The sequence below is a fragment of the Eubalaena glacialis genome, chromosome 8 (genome assembly GCF_028564815.1).
Source record: "Eubalaena glacialis isolate mEubGla1 chromosome 8, mEubGla1.1.hap2.+ XY, whole genome shotgun sequence".
In the NCBI taxonomy this organism is placed as follows: Eukaryota; Metazoa; Chordata; class Mammalia; order Artiodactyla; family Balaenidae; genus Eubalaena; species Eubalaena glacialis.
The window spans coordinates 15,305,969-15,326,741 of record NC_083723.1 but is presented as its reverse complement, the minus strand read 5'-3'; the positions used below and the strand labels follow the sequence as shown (position 1 = coordinate 15,326,741).

Genomic DNA, 20,773 nt, shown 5'->3' with positions numbered 1-20,773 from the left:
ACACAGACAAAAGTGGACTTTTGATTTCTTTTTTTATTTTTTGTGTCTCTTATGAAAATCAAAGGACAGGATTCAAGTGGCAAAGCTGGCGGCCCCAGGGTGGGTGGCAGGGAGGGTCGGGGCCGTGGTCTGGGTGGAGGCACTGAGGGAGGAGAGGGGAGCTGCCCGCTGTGCGCCCTCAGGAGGCGCGAGGACTCGGGGGCAGGAGGAGCCGGTGAGGTTGTGGGGACAGTGGTGGGAGAGGCTCCCCTGGGCCAGCCATGGGCCCTGCCCCCGAGTGATGTCAGAATTCCCTGTCACAGAGTCAAACTGTCTGCTTGCCCAGTGGTTTGAAAAGCCCTTACACAATAATGGCACACAGAAGAATACACATGTGAACTGACATAACCCAAACCCAGAAAGGAAGCCCAGCTAGATCCTCAGCAGACACTTTTAGAGACAAGAGATGATGAAGGAAAGGTGACCCCTTTGTGGTCCCCTCTGTCACGAGCTCTTCCCATGGCCGCAGACGGCTGTTCTCCTACACACACAGAAGGTGATGATGACAAAGTAGACTGAGCTCTTGAGGAGGAGAAGGAGGTAGGTGTAGCAGGCACAGGTGTTTATGAGCTGCAGCTGCAGGGAATCTAGGAGAAGTCATCTTGGTTAGTTTTGCCTGTTCTTTTGAGAGGCTAGGACATATTCATGGAAGGGGCGGCCACAATTAATTATTTCTGATGACCTACTAGGAAGCAGCACCCCTGCACCACCGAACCCCAAAGAAAACATGTACAACCACCATGACCACCACCACTAGGACAACTCAGAATCCAGCTTGCAATTCAAGTCGATCAACAACCTCAGCTAAACCTCTCATTCACCAGAACTTTCCAAAATATTAAAAAGTAAGGTTATGTTTTTAATGAATGAGTCCAATGGGAAACAATATGTGTGATAAAGAGCATTTAGCATTTTTTTTGTCTCCACCACATCTCTGAGTAATAATAACAGGTAATAGTCATTAACTACTAACCAAATGTCAAACCCTTATTCTGAGAGCTTTGCATGCAAAATTCTAATCTTATTTAAGTTTTAAAATAGCCTATGAGATTATTAATTTCAAGCCCATTTTACAAATAAAGTGAGGACAGAGAGAAATAATTTGCTTGATGCCATCCATTTAGAAAGTACCAGAAACCACATTTCAATCCCAGCATCATGACTTTGAAGAACACATTCTTAGCTGCTCTGTAATCCTGCATTTCCAGACATCAAGGTGAGGCATAAATATCAGGTTGAGTTGCTGATTTGGAAACATCTGAGCCGTTACACATGGTGCATGCAATGAGATTCCGACGAAGGATACAAATCAGGGAAATCTGGTTGTGTTCACAGTGGGGTGGGTGGGAGATTTTAGTAAAGAGGACATTGTACAAAATAGAAGAAAGTGGGGAATCCAAAATCCCTGAAACTTTAGGAGATCATGACTCACTCACCTGCCTTTCCTGAATGTCTAACATCGTGGCTGTGATGTTATAGGATAATTGCACTTACTCTCCTTTGAAGTTTTGCAAGAAATATATGATATCAAAAAGCTCTGTGATGACCTAGATGGGCAGGACTGGGGGGATGGGAGGGAGGTCCAAAAGGGAGGCGATATATATATATATATATATATACACACACACATATAGCTGAGTCACTTTGTAGTACAGCAGAAACTAACACAACATTGTAAAGAAATTATAGTCCAATAAAAAAAAAACAAACAATTACAACAATGATGACGGGCCTGACTTGGCTACTGAATGGACCACAAGGCTGAGTCTGTTCCTGAGGAAATTTCCCTTTTCCACACTTTATTTCATAGAGCCAGAACTCCAGAATCACCAGCACTTGGTGTGGAAAGGGATCTCAGGAAGTGATGTGCTCATAACTCACTGCCCTCAGTCAGCTCAGGTGTTAGCTGAGTTCCAGGCCCCCTGGTACGGGGAACGGAAGAAGGACCAGCAGAGCCAGAGCCAGTGCATCTAAATTCACTTAGAACCTTCATGTAGGGAGAAAGGGCCACCAACTAGTACTGATTCTGTGCCAGCTAAATGGATACCCTATGGGAGGTATTCCACGTATGTGACCTTATGTCTGCAGTAACTGAGTAGGGTGTAATTGTTCCCAATTGGCAGATGAGGACAATATTGCTCAGAAATGTAAGTCATTTATCCATATTCATGCAACTAATAATTAAAGAACTGGGGTTAAAGTCCAGTCTGTGATAGTCAGAAGCCCAGGCCCTTACACCCCTGCCCATGGGGCCATCCTGTCTCAAGGCTTTGGCTTTGGGATTCTTGCTCTATATTTATATCTTAGAGGAGGGATAGAGAACTGAGTAAGTGCATGAACCGATGATTCAGATGGGCTGGGTTGAATCCCCAGATCTAGCTGTGTGGCTCTGTGCAAGGGACTTCGTTCATTTTGGCTCATTGCCCTCATCTATAAAGTGAGGGGAAAATATTGTATCACCTCCTAGGAGTATTATAAGGAGTAAACAGAATATGCAGGCAAGACACAGCACAACACCTTGTGTATATGAAGCTCTCAGTAAGTGTCAGTTCATGTATTAGTTACCTGCAAGGGCTAAAACTTAAAAAAAGTCTAGAAGCAACTTGATATCACATTTCTTCAGTCACTGCAAACAAAAACTACACAACTGAGTGAAGCCCACTGCTGAAATAATTCGGAGCCTATCACTGCATCCTCTAACTTAGAGTCATCTCACACCACAACCAGCACTTAATGTGTTAAGATGACTCTTAGGGAATGATGGATTTACTTAAAATATTATGCAGTCTATTCTGTAATATCCAGATATTCTGGCTTTCTACCTTAAACCAAGGAAGTTCAACAGTTAAGTTTATCCAGAGGGAAAAAGTGCTGTAGCATGACATAAAGGCAAACATACACAAAACTTACTGTTTTCATCTTTCAGACAAGCTTTAGTAGAATTAGTAACAGTGACTTCTAGAAGAAAGGAGAGCAAGTGTTAGTCAATTGTTCATACCTCTTATTGGACAGTGACACATACGTGTATATGTATGTGTGTTAATATATATGTATATATAATATAAAATCTGCTGACAGAGACAGGAGAGATACTGATTAAAATGTGAACCCCACAATTCCAGGAATAATTGGTTTTTCCTACCATTAGATAGGGAAGTTCAAAAGGTAATTTGATCAGGAGGAAAAAAAGTCTGTAGGATGTCGTAAAGGCAAACATAGGCAAAAACTTACCAGTTTCATCTTTCAGACAAGCTTTTGTAGAATCAGTACCAGTGACTTCTAGAAGAAATGGAAGCAAGTATTAATCCATTGTCCATGCCCATTATTTCACTGTGTGTATATGTATGTATATATATGTGTGTCTGTATATATATATGTAATTTACTGACAGAGAGACAGTAGAGATAGTCATTAAAACTATGACAATGATGAGCCCCACAATTCCAGATAATTGGTCTTTTCTACTTTAAGCCAGAGAAGTTCAAAAGGTAAATAGATCAGGAAGAAAAAAAGACTGAAGCATGACATAAAGGCAGACATGTGCAAAAACTTACTGCTTTCATCATTCAAACAATCATTTGGAGACTCAGTAGTAGGGACAGCTGAGGTGACAACTACAAGAAATGAGAACAAGTATTAGTCAATTATTCATGCCCATTATTTGACAGTGTGTGTGTGTGTTTACACATGTGTGGATTGTAACATTTATATGTGTATATATATATATATATATAAAATCTGTTGACAGAGAGATAGTCATTAAAAATGTGAGCCCTACAATTCCAAAAATAGTCTGATTCTATGTAATTCATAGATTTAATCCACATATGGTTTTCTACACATGAAAATGTTCAAGTTCATGAAGGGTAGATTTTTCTTTTTATCGTAACTGGAGGGTAATACCCAAGGCCATCTTATTTTCCTTCTGTATTCATAGCTCCTAGCACAGTGCCTGCTACAAAGTAGGTGTTCAAGAAATACTTGTTGCAAAGACAAATCATCAGAAAAAGCGGCTGCTCTACATCTTCAGCACACACTGCCGACATGAGGAGTTGCTACCAAATCAAATTCATCCAATCCTAGAATCCAAAGGAGAATCCCACATTTGAAGGAGTCTGGCTCAGGCAAATGTCCCATCTAAACAAAGGAAAGCAGCCACGCCTTTCCAAATTACGCGTTTCCCAGTATTCCCAACTCATGCACATGATTTTCTGCAGTTGTGGTGTTTATGGGCATAATTAAAACAATAAGGCTAATAGCTAGTGGGTGACTATAACCAAGTCAGGCACTCGCTTAAGTACTTCACATGCATTATCTTCTTTAATCCTCCAGTGACATTGAAGTGAGTTGTATTTTGCAGGATTCCATGTTACAAAAGAGGAAATAAGAATTAGGGGGTAAGTAACTGGCGGAGAGTCATGTCAATGATACCAGTGATGACAGAGTCAGCATTGAAAGGATCATCCTGGGGGATTAAATGAGACAGAACATGTGGAAAGTACTTTGCAAAAATAATCCATAGAAAGAGAGAGAAAAAAGTCCATAGAAAAACAACATAATTTCATCACTGTGGACACTAAAAACATCTTCTCTTCCAGATATGTTAATTATTCTTATCAATGACCTTTTTATTGCAGGAGCTCAGTATTTCAGTGCAATCCTTTCCAGGGATATAAAAATAGGCCAAATCACATTTATAGTTCTCTGACTCTATAAAACCTGAGGTGAGAGTTTTATTCATGAATAATGTAAAAAAATAAAAAGGCATCATACAAGTACAAAAAATTTTTTTAAAAGATAACAGACTGTTGGATGGAGGAAAACAAAGACACAATGGTTGTTTTGGCTTCTCCTTTTTCTCCTGATGTGTTCTTGTCCATATGGATTTGGTTCTGGTATACCATTTTATGCCCTCAATGAGATCTTTTTTCAGTATGCTCTAAAAAATTGGTTTGAGGTATAAAGGCTTTGGAGTAAATCCCAAGAATGAAAATATTAGTACAGTCATGTTTAGATGTTAAAACATCCTCAAGGACTGACTTTAATGTGTCTTAAAAGTCTCTTTCTTTTCCTTACAGTGACTTTATTCAATAAAAGATAAACAAACCACTTATTACCATGCATTGATTGAAGTAGAAACAATTTTTATAATAAACTCTATGTGTTTAAGTTCTCTTTCTCAAAAACTAGGATCAGATGAGTTTTGTTTCTCTTCAAAATCATTTCATTGATTCGTGCTTCCATGTTATATTCTTAGCTTTTATCAAAAACCAAAAGACTTCCAAGAAACAGCATTAGCAATTTGCTGTACAATGACATTAACAGAAATGCCGTCGTTAGCTTTATTGCCATTAGAACCCCTTGGAAGGCATTTGTTTCAGAAATTGTGTCAGGTGAAACACGTTATGAACTGGAACTTCTCTCCAATATGGTAATCGTCACAGTGAAACTTACTATACTTATTTTTTCCTGATCACTAGAAAAAGCAAAACCTAATAGGAAGAGAAATGCAAATCAAAACTACAATGAGATATCACCTCACACCAGACAGAGTGGCCATCATCAAAAAATCTACAAACAATAAATGTTGGAGAGGGTGTGGAGAAATGGGAACCCTCTTGCACTGTTGGTGGGAATGTAAATTGATACAGCCACTATGGAGAACAGTATGGAGGTTCCTTAAAAAACTAAGAATAGAACTACCATACGACCCAGCAATCCCACTACTGGGCATATACCCTGAGAAAACCATAATTCAAAAAGAGTCATGTAGCACAATGTTCACTGCAGCTCTATTTACAATAGCCAGGACATGGAAGCAACCTAAGTGTCCATTGACAGATGAATGGATAAAGAAGATGTAGCACATATATACAATGGAATATTACTCAGCCATAAAAAGAAACGAAATTGAGTTATTTGTAGTGAGGTGGATGGACCTAGAGTCTGTCATACAGAGTGAAGTAAGTCAGAAAGAGAAAAACAAATACCATACACTAACACACATATATGGAATCTAAAAAAAAGAAATGGTTCTGATGAACCTAGGGGCAGGACAGGAAATAAAGACGCAGACATAGAGGATGGACTTGAGGACATGGGGAAGGGGAAGGGTAAGCTGGGACGAAGTGAGAGAGTGGCATGGACATACATACACTACCAAATGTGAAACCAATAGCTAGTGGGAAGCAGCCACATAGCACAGGGAGATCAGCTCGGTGCTTTGTGACCACCTAGAGGGGTGGGATAGGGAGGGTGGGAGGGAGAGAGACACGAGAGGGAAGAGATATGGGGATAGATGTATATGTATAGCTGATTCACTTTGTTATAAAGCAGAAACAAACACACCATTGTAAAGCAATTATACTCCAGTAAAGATGTTAAAAAAAAAAAATACACACACACAAAAAAATCCTAATAGGACACTCAGGGCCGTGGTTACATTAAACTGCACTTAGCAAATTTGCTTCCTCTCTATTTCTTAGAGTAGAAATAAAAATTTAGGGCTGTTTTTGTAATCTTACTTTTAATTCGTTTTAGGAAAGGATATAAATAGATAGGATGAATATAAGAATAAATACCTCCATGTCATGCTTTGGAAAACAAGCGTTTTCTCTGATGTTATTTCATTTGCTCTTCATTGCAGCCCCAGGAAAAGGCCAAGGTAAGTGTTCAAACCTAATTTGATCATTGGACAAACTAAGAATCAGAAAAGATAAAGACTTGCTTCAGAAATTCGGACTGCTACACAGCAAAAGTCTCTGCACATTTTATGTGCTTGTTTCTCACTGCTTAAAAAGGGCTTCCTAACCACAGGGAAAAGCACAAAATGATTCCTTCCAATGGGCACTCTGGGGCCTTTGGTCTGTTAGGTGAATACTCAGGACTTTAAGTCCCGAGTCCAGTGAGTTACGAAGACGCATCCAGCCCTCTGCATGAATATGTACAGCATCTGCATCAAAGGGACTCCTTTGGGACATCATGCCTAAATCACGAGTGGCCCTGAGTGATTAGGAAATGAGTATATTCTCTTTATTGTAGTGCATCCTCCTGGGACAGTAATTCTCCTGAGTGTGTTCATCCACATGTCCCCTCCAGGCTTGGCACGTGCTAGGGCTGCAATAAAAGTTTCTTGAGAGGCATTTACCAATGGCAAGAAATATATTCATTATGTAGAATGGGATTATGTCTGTACACTTTAGCCTCACCCAATCTTTAATTACAAAATTTTACCTTACAGTGATATGTAAAATACAAACGTCAAAACCCAAGACCATAACAAAAGCGCAGTGGTCAAATTATTCTACTTTTTTGTTGAGCTGCAATCTGGCTTCCTCTTACAAGCACCATTTTGTCATTTAATAACTCATTGTTTTGGGATTGTACCTTGAGTAAAGCAGGGTTGCAGTGAGAGTGACTTTGCTTGCTGAGCAGAGCATTCCTGAAATCTGTATAATTGTTCTTATTTCCTGATCAACCAAGATCATCTACAGTGGAGTTTGCTTTTGCTCATTTGTTGTGTGCTAAGTTGCTAGATGCTTTCACGTATGTTGTTTCATTTAATCCATACAACAACTCTAAGAAGCATCATTATGACCTTAATATTTTGGAAGATGAAACTGAGCCTGAGAAAAGTTAAGTAAAAATTTTTTCTCTTTTTTATGTTTCAAAGCCTACCCCATTTTAATTCTATGGGGGGATAGCAGGACATTTATGCTACCATTAAATGAAATATTTTATAAAAAATTATATTTGTTTTTCATTAATGCTTAACAGAAAAGGTGGGGTATTTTATTTGAAAAACAGTGTTCTGGGAGGTTATATTTACATTTACAGTCACATACCTTCATTTACTGAAGGAAAAAGAATCTCTTGATCTGTTCCTCCTCTATTTTTCTCGTGTGTGACAACACATATGTGTTCTTTATCTACTGAGTTTTCAGCCACGGTCAGCCAGCTGAACTGCATGTACGTGTCAGCAGTCTTCATGGTATTTCCCTGCTGGGATGGCAGAACTCTGTGGTCATTCTTTTCTTTCCAATAAACCTTAATAACATCAGGGAAGAATTTCTCCAGAAGACTAAGATATGTTCCAGTCTTATGGTGGTTGATTTCAGCAATTGAAGGAAGAAAAATAGTGGGCTTGGGGGAAATGTCTGCAGCAAGGTTTCTGTCTGTGGAGGAAAATGAAATAGTAATTAAAAAGAATTATTAGAGAAACACGAACATTGTGTGGTTTGGAAAAACGTAGCAAGCAGTAAAAGGAAGAAAGGCTACCATTGAGCTAGTGCTCACCATGGCCTTTCATCCAACTTTCATCCAAGTTGTTAGGTGCTTATTATTGTTCTTATTTTCAATGGGAAGAGAAGTTCAAGACTTTATGTAACTTGCCCAAAGTCATTGCCATTAAGTAGCAGAGCTGGATTACACCTTGGCCTTCATTTTTTCTCCATATGCAAAGATGGGGTATGGCTTTTAAGTGTACCATATCAAGGCTTTCAACATTCATGAACACATTTATTTTTTAAAAGCTCTTTTGCTCTATCATAGTGGAGCCTGTTTTAAAGTGGATGGATGGGTGGTGGGAATGGGGGTGGAAGAGGAGACCAGATAACTCTGATGGTTTCTCTAACGGTGAGAATATTTGGTGGGTTCTGAACTACTTCCCTTTCCCATCCTGTGTTTCGTAACTTACGCTCTCTTTGACCAAATAACACATTCTCATGTTTTGCAACTCTGTGGAATCTCATTCTTCACTTAACTGATTCTGGAATGCACCATATTTATTTTATTTCCCACAAAAATAAATACCAAGAGAAAATTTATCATTTTTAAAAATATATATACAGCTACTTTTTAAAATGGGAATCAGCATCCATGTGTACTTGACAATCTATGAAGTTGAATTTTTTGCTCCCAACATGGATCCCATGCCCAATTCTGAAGTGATGGAATTCTCTTTATTTCTAATTTTTTATAACCTCTCAATTTTACATCTGAACCACTCCAGATTTTTGAGTAGAGCAGTACATTATTTACAATGTCTTGAATGTAGAAGCAAAATAGCAATATTTCCAAAACTTCTATTAAAAATGTGTTATTTTGGGATTAACAGATACACACTACTATAAATAAAATAGATAAACAACAAGGACCTACTGTATAGCACAGAGAACTATATTCAATATCTTGTAATAACCTATAATGGAAAAGAACCTGAAAAAGAATACACACACAAACAGATATATATATAAATGAATCACTTTGCTGTACACCTGAAACTAACACAATATTATAAATCAACTATACTTACATTTTAAAAATGTATTATTTTCAGAAATGCTCTTATACTAAACTTATCAAGTAATACACTTAGAATTTTGTCTCAATTTGGAAAATTTTCACCAAAAATACATTTTATTTTGGAATTTCCTCTGAGGTTTTAGCTTGAGTAATAATACACAATATTTTGACTCTCAGCATCTCCCCCATAATTTGAATCTGCCCTATAAGGCTGCTGAACTGCTTTAGAGCACCACTATTTTCTCTTTTTTCACCTGCTGAATAAAGTGTATATATAATTAGAACAATGTTAAAAGTTATGGTTCCCAAGTTTCTAACGGGCAAAATGTCAAAATATATAACAGAACATCATATGTGTACAAAGGCATATCACTTGAATGCTGGAATGTAAACTTTATGGCTAATCTAATAGTTGAAATGATAAATGTTAGAACCCTTTCCAATTTGGTTTCCAACTGAAAAGCAAATAATTAATATTCTCTTATTGGAGTTAGTTTTATTACTCACTGGGTAATATCTTAAGAAAAGAAAAATTGCACTTCTCATTTGAAAAGAAAAGAAAAAAATTCTTGAGAATTTCTGCCTGTGCAACAAAGTTCCTGATTTTTCTACTAAATCTGTAATGAAACAGTGTTGATTTTTGACTCATGCTGTAAATATAGTTGGGTCATAATGTGCTTATTTTAATTTTATACATCTTGCTTTTCATGCAAGTAGTATTTTATTCATTATATTAGCAAGACACTGTGTATTTCGCCAACCATATACTTTGTTGATAGTGATTTACGTGTTCTCTCTTTTTTCCTTCTCATTTTTCTTTTATAAATTAAATAATTAGAACTATTTCATATTTAAATAAGATTTTCAAATTCATGCCATTTCTACTTATATTTAATTGACTTTACTTCTTGATCATTTTCTTTATAAATTCAAACTTTTTTTCTGATAAATATGAGCATGAAGCCCAAGCTTATTGGCTATATATTTTAGAGCCAATAAATGTTGTTGTTAGAAATGATATCAATTAAGTTAAAGGATTAAGATTTAAAGCACATAGAACAATAAGACATATCAATATAAAAAAATAAACACATTTGAATCTCATTTTTCTTGCCAAGTAGGCAAAAGTCTGCTAAAGAGATACAAATACCTCCCAATTCAATTTTGTGTGTGTATGAGTGGACAGTAAGATAATTTTCCATTTGAGGAGTTGGAAGTGCAGATGCATCCTCTGAAGAATTTCAGTTCAGTCAATAGTTTTAGCTGCAAACAACTTTTCCTTTCGGAGGCAATTTTCCCTTTACATTTGAATAGAGTGTAGATGCACCTACCCAGCACCTAGGCTGTGTTAGACAATGTGCTAAGTACCTTATTCACACTACCTCATTCAATTCTCATACAACCCCTGCTGGATATATACTGTTATCCCATTTTAGGGATTGGGAGACCGAGGCCAGAGAATCACCTCCACGTTCACACAAGTAGTTAGTGGTGGATCGGAAGCTCCAGGTCAGCCTGACTCCAAAGCCCAGGTTCTTTGAAAACACCCCTTCAGCATCAGAAAAGGAAACCTGTCAATTCACAAAACTTACCTGGAATAACAGACTTCAGCCTTGGGCCAAACACAGTCATCATGATTATGCACATTATACACAAGCCCTTTATAGAAGTCCACATGTACACAAGACAAATCCTATTCCAATATTTGCACAGTGTTGTCTATGCTGTCTTTTACTATATGGATTTGTTTTAAAATCTCTCCTAAATTTCTACATCTAATCCCCATCCACATTCTCATTTTTTGTAACTATCATTCCCATTTAATTGTTTCTTGCCTTCCCTCTATTACCTTGAAAAAAATTGTATTCTCTGGTACCTACCTGTGACAACAAGTTTTGTTCCAACATTGAAGATTTTTCTATAATTATTCCACAGTGATTCAACCAGTATCAAAAACCTTAGACTAATTTAGCTTCTCTGATTTCTTCAAATTCTAGTAGAACTATGATGGCTTGGAATTCAAGAGACCAGGTTTCTGGTCCCGGTTCATTTTGCTCCTAACAAGTTCTGTAGTTGAGCAAATCAAGTAAACTAAAGCCTTAGGTGCTTTATTTATTTGAAAACAATGATGTTAGTGTTAAGTCAATTGAAGATCCTTATCAGTGCTGCGGTGAGACCAAAATGAAACAAGATCTGAAAAGTGATTTGAATAAAAATTATATGGAGATAAGAGATTACGAATATTACTATATTATCATAAGCATTATTATTAGCATTTTTATTTGTGATGATCATGTGGTCCAACATGACATTTTCACATCATGGGACCAAACCTTGCCTACCATGATAGGAATTCACCATTTGAGGTTTACAGTTAGATCTGTGGCAACTGATGACTTGTTTGCATTCCTCTGTGCTCTGATATGTCTGGAATTCTCAAAGCTGTCATCACAGATTTTCATACACCCAGTTAATAGGCAGTCATTTGTTTCATCTTATTTGCTTCATTTCCAGGGTTAAGAAAATCAAAGGGAACATTGGCTAAAGCCTAATGGATGCAGTCAGTATACAGAACTTCTTCACTTGGGTTGTCCAAAACAAATGGCTTTTTTCCCAATCAAAAGCACAATCTATTGGCATCCCAAGATTTTACCAGAAATTTCAGCCTCAAACTGACTTCTATCCAGCTTATGTCCAAAGTTCAGCTTGCAACTCTGGGCAGTGGGCCTTAAGACAGAATGACTAGAGAAATGGCCTGGTCCAAATGAGGATGCCTGGTCCTCAAATCCTCCTATTGTCACATTGAATCACTAAAACATTGCCTGCCTGACCTTATGTGCTGAGGGTCGCCATCTGTGAATGACATTAAATGTTGGTGCCCATAGCATTGATGCACTGGGAGTATAGATGAATTTGTTTAAAGACCATTTCTTCCATTTTATAAAATGAATGTTGAAGATAATGTCCCTTTTTACCTCACTTTCCTCCTAAAGACTCCTGCATTGAAGTTCTTTTATAATTTTATGGTTGGAAAAACATATCATATTTGAAAATTTGGTGTGCTATTTTATCAGTTAATAAAAAGTATGTTTTCCACTACATTTTTTTCCTGCTTTCTTATTTCTTTTTTATTCACTTCTTTTGTTTTGAGATAGAACTGACACATATTCTGAATATTTAATAAATGCATATTCAATATGACTTACATGATCTTTTGGGAGAAAAGAGAGGTCATTTCAGTGCCATGATTAAAAGCAAAAGCATTGCTTTCACGTATGAGTAGCAATACAAAGTATGAGCTATTACCAATAAAGTAATTAATTAAAGAATCCAGGTCAGGCTACAGAAGAGTAAATATTCAGGATATAAAAACATGACTTTATGTTTCTAATATCACATAATGGTCCAGACCATGTACCTCTGGAATAGGCAAGTCTCTATGGGATCCCAAACTTTGCCACAGTAACTAGTCATGTGACTTTAGGCAAGTAACTGAACTTCTCTAAACCTCAGTTTCCTTATCTATGAAATGGGAATAAAAGGATTCCTTTGAAGAAAAGATAAGGCACTGAATCTACTTATCATGGTGCCTGGCCCTCAGTAAATATCAGCTGATGTTAACTAATATTCAAATTCTCTTTAATGGGATGATTTGGGGCCATTTCATCAAATTCCTCCACCAAACAAAAGGTATGGGTTTTATAAGTAATAACTATTACATCAATTAAGAAAGGAAACAAGCTCGTCAATGCAAGACGTCCTGCCTCTCTGGCAGCCATGGGCCAAAGAATATGGGGCCCAATCAAGCCAGAATCTAGAAGGCTTTCCCACTAGAAGAGAAGCTGTTTGAGTGTTGAGACTTGTTCTATCTGTGTCTTGTTCACACTTTTATCTCCAGCATCCAGCACAGAATCTGAATTCAATAAATATTTGCTGAGAGAATGAAAGAGCAAATGAGGATGTAGACACTTTTCATGGACTTTGGAGCTGAAATGGCTCACTGAGCTCACAAACTGGTCCATATCCAGGCAATTTCACAAGAGATGGGATAGCTTAAGTTTCAGATGATCTCAGCCTACCTCTAAGAAGCTAGAGTAATAAGAAGTGAGATTTATCAATGTTCTATAGTCATTTACTATAAAAATTTTTTTGCACTGCTGTTAGGGATGAGATGAAAAGCAATAATATTGGTTTTGCAGGCTGTTGAGAGAAAGGAACACTGTGTTTTATCTCAAACTCTACAGAAGAGATAATTAAGAAAAGTGTTTCTCAGTTAATATGCCGTCTACAAAAAAAAGGAACTTGAACCGATAACTTATACTAATGTAATAAAGAACAGGACAATGGTGTAAGAATATTGAAACATAAATGAAACAATAAAACAGACAGGGTCCTCAGAATATTTTAATATGTAGCCTGAGTCTATTTTGGGGTGTGTGTGTGTGTGTGTGTGTGTATTTTCTAGAAGACAAATTTCAACTGCTTACAAGCAGGGAAGAGAATACACCATTTACAAAGAAGTTTAGTTTCCATATACAGTGACCAGTAGCTGCAAAATTGCTGTTCATATGCTGAGGCCAAGAATGTGGCAGTCAGATAAGGGGGATCCTAAATTGTGTTCTCTAAAAAGCATCTGTAGGGGATTCCCTGGCGGTCCAGCAATTAAGACTCAGCGCTTTCACTGCCATGGGCCTGGGTTCGATCCCTGGTTGGGGAACTAAGGTCCCACATGCCCCAAGGTGTGGCCAAAAAATAAAGTAAAATAAAAAATAAAAAGCATCTGTCAGTCTTTCATGACTCAGGTAAAAATAGAAGAAAATTACTTACCACGGGGAGCTACCATGAGCTTCGTTCCTTCTCCAAACACCTTCTTCCAGCCTGAGTGGTTAAACCTCCTACAATAGTCTCAGCCTTCTCCTGCCTTCATGAAGTGACTAGCAGTTTAAAAATTTTGTACTGGCAATTTGATCTTCTGAGTTCTTTTGGAAGTCCTTGAATGTAGGTTTCATGGCATCCGATGTTTTATAAGTTTTCCTCAGGTAAATGGAGCCAAAGATCTGCTTTCCAAGGAGGAGTAATCATCGAGAACACTGACGAAAGATGAAAGTATAAAAGCAGGAAAAGAACACATCATTGGCACCAACTAGCTAACCACCTGCTTTTCTAAATTTCCAGGAAGAGTATTCAAAGAATCAAGACTTTTTTTATTTCCAGGTGTTCAGCTCTGTTGAAACTGCTGAGTTTGCATGGAAGGAAAGGCCCTTCTGTTCTCACAAACACCGGGGCTGCTCCGTTAGCCATTTAAGAATGTACTTCCGAAAGGAGGAAACTCTTCAGTAACTGAAAATGCAAATACGCCGTCCCAAGTGTACTTGAGAAATGCGAAAAAAGCTCTCCATTCATTGGGCAGCAGGATTTTTTACCATGGCAATGCAAGATGAGAAAATAAGTCGTGGGATTACATCATGTTTTCTAGGATAAAGGAAGAAATGTGTAGAATTCTATCTCCTTTGAAATAATAGATTCCTTATTTAAACTAAAACTTGAAAACAATATCCATTTCTCTGATACTTTGAAAGAAGTCTCTTGGAGGCTGTTCTGTAATATTAAACCACTCATCTTAGATCAGGGGAAAAAGAAATTGCCAGAAGCAGCTGAGTGCTCCTCAGAGCACAGATGAGCTGCCCATCTGCCAGGACCCTGCCAGGACCCAGACAGGACAGGCCCTGAGTATCCCCATGTCCACTCCAGATCTACCTGGTTCTGGCCTAAGTCCCGTGAGCAATCATTGCCTCTGCCCTGAGAACAAAAGTAAGAGGAGGCCACGGTGGGCAACTGTTCATTCACAGCAGCTCAGAACCCCCAACACAATGGGGGAAGACAAGAGGTGGATGAAAATCCTATTTAGAAAGGGGTTTTTTTTTTAAATTGAGAATTCTAAGTTATCAGTACTTGGGGCTGTCCTATACCCTTTCACCTATTGTAGACATGAATGATACCTACTCAGCTCCTTTCTGATATCTTGTCCTCTGTTTTTCCTTATTCCAAGACCGTGAGCAGAATTGTCAGAAGTTTTAGGAGTTGTCTGTATGTCAAGATCCATGAAGGATTTAAGTAGTGAAATGTAAAAGAGTAAGTAAAGAGTTATAAAATCTTTGATTAAATTTTCAAGATAATACAAGACTGTATAAAGAAAACAGTATAGGATTTTACTAACTGGCTTAAAAAAAACCTGCATAAGTGGAGGGACATATCATATTCATGAAAGAAAAACTTAGTATCATAAACATGCTAATCCTTCCTAAAATCATGTATATAAATTGACTGTAATTTCAATCAGAGTTAAGATAACATTTTTGTTGTTGTATGTTGTAAGGATTGGGGCTGAGCTAGTTATGTAGTAAGAATATTGAAACATAAATGAAACACAAATCCTCCAGAAAATGCTCCAAGCATATGTTAATGTAAAAATAGGATAAGGCATTTTAAATTGTAGGGAAATGATAGATTATTTTAAAATTAGCTTTGAACTATTGATTATATCTGTTGGGAGAACGAAAATACCTCTTTATCAAATACCACATAAATTAGGTTTATATTAAAAAGACATCTAGAGTTGTGAGCTAGAAAGAACAAGTAGGAGACTAATTGGGTCCTTGGGTAGAGAAACTTGGAATGGGAAGAGGGTAGGAGACATCTTTACTTAATAATTTTTAAGAAGGAGAAATCTGGAGACCTTTTACTTTTTACAACATTTTCCAATAAATAGTTTTTAAAAAATTAAATGATGAGAACTTACTGAAGGTTTTAGGGGGAAAAGTGACATGATCAGATCTGTGCTTTAGGAAGATAAAGAGCAGAAAGGTGGGTTGGTCAGAGGGCCAGTCCCAGTGAAGCAGACATGTTTCAGAGACAATCGCCATGAGCCACTGAGAGGCATCTGAGGACCCAGGTTATGGTAGTGACAGTGCGGATGGACGGAAGGGCTGGTGAATAAATATTAACAGAGCTTCTAAGGAATTCACATGCGATAAATCAAATTACCATTAAGGAGGTTTAAAATGAGGAAAAAGACTTTTTAAAAATTGAAGTATAGTTGATTTAAAATATTGTATTAGTTTCAGGTGTACAGCAAAGTGACTCAGTTATATATATATATATAAAACTATATATATATATATATATATATAAAACTATATATATATAATTATATTCAGATTCTTTTCCATTATAGATAGATAGATAGATAGATTCAGATTCTTTTTCATTATAGATATTGAGTATAGTTCCCTGTGCCATACAGAAATCCCTGTTGTTTATTTTATATTTAGTGGTGTGTATCTGTTAATCCTATACTCCCAATTTATCCCTCCCCCTACTTTCCTCTTTGGTAACCATAAGTTTGTTTTCTAGGTCTGTGAGGATGTTTCTCTTTTGTAAATAAATTCCTTTGTATTATTTTTTAGATTCCACATATAAGTGACATCATATAATAGTTGTCTTTCTCTGTCTGACTTACTTCACTCAGTATGATAATCTCTAGGGCCATCCATGTTCTGCAAATGGCAATATTTCATTCATTTTTATGGTTGAGTAATATTCTGTTGTATATGTATACCACAGTACTTGATCTATTCATCTGTTGATGGACACTTAGGTTGTTTCTACATCTTGACTTTTGTAAATAATGATACAATGAACATGGGGTGCAGATACTTTATCGAATTAGTGTTTTCATTTTCTTCTGATAAACAGAAGTGGAATTGATGGATCATATAGTAGCTCTAGTTTTAGTTTTTTAAGGAATCCCCATACTGTTCTCCATAATGGCTGTACTAGTTTACATATGGCAACTCAATTTTTAGTTTTTTGAGGAGCCTCGATACTGTTTTCCATAGTGGCTGCACCAATATACATTCCCACCAACAGTGTCGGAGGGTTCCCTTGTCTCCACATCGTCTCCAGCATTTATTGTTTGTAGCCTTTTTGATGATGTGGTGGGAAGTGTTCCTTCCTCTTTGATTTTTTGGAACATTTTGAGAGGGATGGATGTTAACTTAAAAATATTAGGTTGAATTCATCTGCGAAGCTGTCTGGTCCTAGACTTTTGTTTTGGGGGAGGTTTTTCATTACTAATACAGTTTCATTTCTGATAGTCTATTCATATTTGCTATTTCCTTCTGATTCAGTTGAGAGATTTTACATTTCTAGGAATTTATCCATTTTTCCAAGTTGTCTATTTTCTTGGCATATAATTATTTGTAGTAATGTCTAATTACCATTTGTATTTTTGTGGTGTCAGTTGTAACTTCTCCTATTTCATGTCTAATTTTATCTCTTCGAGTTCTCTCTCTTTTTTTCTTGATGAGTTTGGCTAAACGTTTTCTAATTTGTTTGTCTTTTCAGATAACCAGCTCTTAGTGTCATTGATCTTTTCTATTGTGTTTTTAGTCTCTATTTTATTTATATCTGCTCTGACTTTTATTATTTCTTTCCTTCTACTTACCTTTGAGTTTGTTTGTTCTTTTTTCCAGTTCTTTTAGGTGAAAGTTTAGGCTGTTTATTTGAGGTTTTTCTTGTCTCCTGACGTAGGCTTGTATCACTATAAACTGCCCTCTTAGAACTGCTTTGGCTGTATACCACAGATTTTTTATGGTGATTTCCCATTTTCATTGTCTTCAAGTATTTTTGATTTCCTCTGATTTTTTCAGTCATGCACGGGTTGTCTAGTAGCATACTGTTTATCCTATATGTGTTTGTGTTTCTTGTCATGTACAGTGACTCCACCTCTAGCTGGCCCTGAGAGAAACTGGCCTGTATAAGCAGACACAGAGAGTGGAAAAGAAGGGCGAGAACATCAAGGGCTCTGTGAGCATATGGAAAGGTAGTTATTACAAAGTGGCAATGAAAAACAGTGATGCATTAGTCGGTAATTGGGGGAGAAATTGGGTCTCCACGTTAAGATTGCTACCTTATGCCCATACACAAAAATTCAAATCAAATCGGACCAAAGAAACAAATGGGCAGAACAAAGTTTTAGCACCATTGGAAAAGTATAAATGAAAATATATTGATGCTTCAGGCTTTCTTAAAGCTGCAAATAGTTAAAACGTGTGCTTGCTGATACAGCATGGCAAGTTAAAGTTGGTTCTTTTACCATCTAATTCCTTCTTCCCCGCAGTCACAGAAGTGAGAAGGACCTGAAGCTTTGACTTGTGTTTTGGGATTCTCATGGAGAAATGTGATGACCTGGGAGAGTAGCAGCACCCAGGGTACAATAAGACAGGAGGGGCTTCTGGGTTGGGAGCAAGCCCATGAGCATCGTTCTAGACTGCCTTCCTGTGTCAGGCTGGGAACTGGCCCGTTTCAGAGGGAGACATGTCACTTTATCTGTTACTGCTAGGGCAGCAGTTCTTATAAATCAATTTGAAGAAGAATCAACAGTGGAGCTTATCAAAAAACGCACGTTTTCAGGATTCATTCCAAGATTCACTGTGTTGAGTGCCACGCAGAACATGCACTTTTATTCCAGTTCAGGTGTTTCTGATGCAGGTGGTTCATGGACCACAGTTTGAGAGATACTGTTCCAAAAGCTCAGACTCTGGTAGAAATTTGGAGAATCCAATATACAAGAGACCATACATATATATATGAATCTGGCATTTCTGTACTTCAGTTTGAATTTTACATCCTTAAACCTAGCCCAGTAAGAAAGCCACAACCCTTTCCTATAGGACTTTTCAATTGAAATATATACTTTTCATTGTCTGATTGTTCACCTGAAGTGTTCTTTAATTTTAATTATTGAGAAAATGATAATCTGATAAGTCTCATTCCAGTCTGGCACTTGGCCATGTCAAAGAAGGGGGTGGAAAGATGCTCTGGCTTTACTTACTTGTTTAAGACAGAACAGTTCTGGCTGTGGGCTGAACTTCAAAAAAAGGTGTAAGTAGAATACAATGGTTGACTTACCTAAAACAGTCACTTTTTGCCTACACTTTCACTCCGTCAACCATGCCCTTGTTGGTTATGTGAGAAAAATATCAGTTTGTCCTAAAGAGAAATTGGATACCAGCTTGAGGTTCAGGAAGTCCAAGTTTTCATTCCATCATTTCTCATTCTTCATATTCCTGAATAATGAAGACGCTCCATTCCCAGCCATTTTCTCTGGATGATGATCGGATAAATGATTCAGTATTACCTAGCCTCTCCAGTTTGTTCTCCTAAATGTTTCCCCTAACAAATCAATCCTAGGTGACCTGTCTGTCCTAAAGAGAAAATTATACGGACTCCACCAGCTCCTAGGAGAGCTGAGGGTATGCTGCCTGCCAGACTGCTTGCCTATGGCCTGGAGGTGGAGGCCTGTTTTTAGGAAAAACTGTGGCTGTTTTGGGGGAAGGAGGAGGTGGCAGTGGGATATAAAGGTTGGGGAATGGGCATTGAGCCTAGGATTTCTCTTTGCTCAGAGTAAAGAGAATTGGGGGCAGGAAGTGAAGCGGGGGTTGGTACCAGGGCTGCTCTTGGCACCCACAAGCCAAATTTCCAGTGCAGTGCACAGGAAGTCTGAACCAACGTGATCCTCCCAGACAGCACAGTAGTACATCCCGGAATCACTGTCTTCCAGAGTTAGGATTGCAAATGTATAGCTCCTCCCTGTGACTTTATAAACACGGTATTTTGCTTCATTGATTCCTGAATCGAACACAGTCTTTGAGTAGTAGACGTCGTAGTAGAGAAGACGTCGGGGGGCCGTCCCCTTCTGGTGTTTGTACCAGTGGATATAGCTGGCATCTTGTGTAAGCTCACACGTGAGCGAAGCAGTCTCCCCCTTCTTTCTAGTGACTGACATCTTGTCCCCTTTCAAGTTGGAAGATACCTGAGTGACTGCAACGGGAAAAGCAACAAAAAATAATGAGGAAGAGGAAATAGTAATTCCTCCCCCCCCACCCCCCACCCCGCCATGGCCAAAAAATACAGAAAAATCCCATGAGCAACCAGACACCATACTTACCAGGAGCCAGGAAAACAAGAAGTAGCCCTGGGACCCGCAGCATGCCTGGGGCAGTGAGCTAGACTGAGGTTCCGAGCAGATGTGACAGGCAGGGAAGTCAGTGAGGATCTCTCTTAAAGACCACCACGCTGATCCTCGAGGGGGTGGGTGCTGGTGGAACCCTGGGGAGGAGCCCTGCCTCTCTGCACCAACCCTTTTCTCGAGGGCCCCGCTCTGGCAGGCTGGGAGCAGTCTCCACCCCCAGGAGAAAAGAAGCCTGAGCGCCGCCGAGAGCTCAGAAATGCAAGCAAATGGATCAGATGGGGGAGAGGGAGGAGAAACTTGCATAAAGCTTGTCTGTTGCCTCGTAGAGTGAGCAGTCCTGAATTGGGCTAAGTTCCCTGCAGTCCACAGTTTCAGTGTTAATGCTGCTGCCATGGT

General features: G+C 38.2%; 1 gene segment (V, D, J or C); it reads right to left on the bottom strand.

Annotated features, from left to right (window-relative positions):
* Positions 1 to 288: 288 nt before the first annotated feature.
* On the bottom strand, positions 289 to 20,396 carry LOC133096118 (T-cell receptor gamma chain C region C7.5-like). The segment is given in 9 exon segments: positions 289 to 626; positions 2,950 to 2,997; positions 3,271 to 3,318; positions 3,594 to 3,653; positions 7,884 to 8,213; positions 11,223 to 11,260; positions 13,658 to 13,662; positions 19,916 to 20,226; positions 20,354 to 20,396. Coding segments are annotated over 9 exon segments (1,026 nt in total).
* Between the last annotated feature and the right edge of the window lie 377 nt (positions 20,397 to 20,773).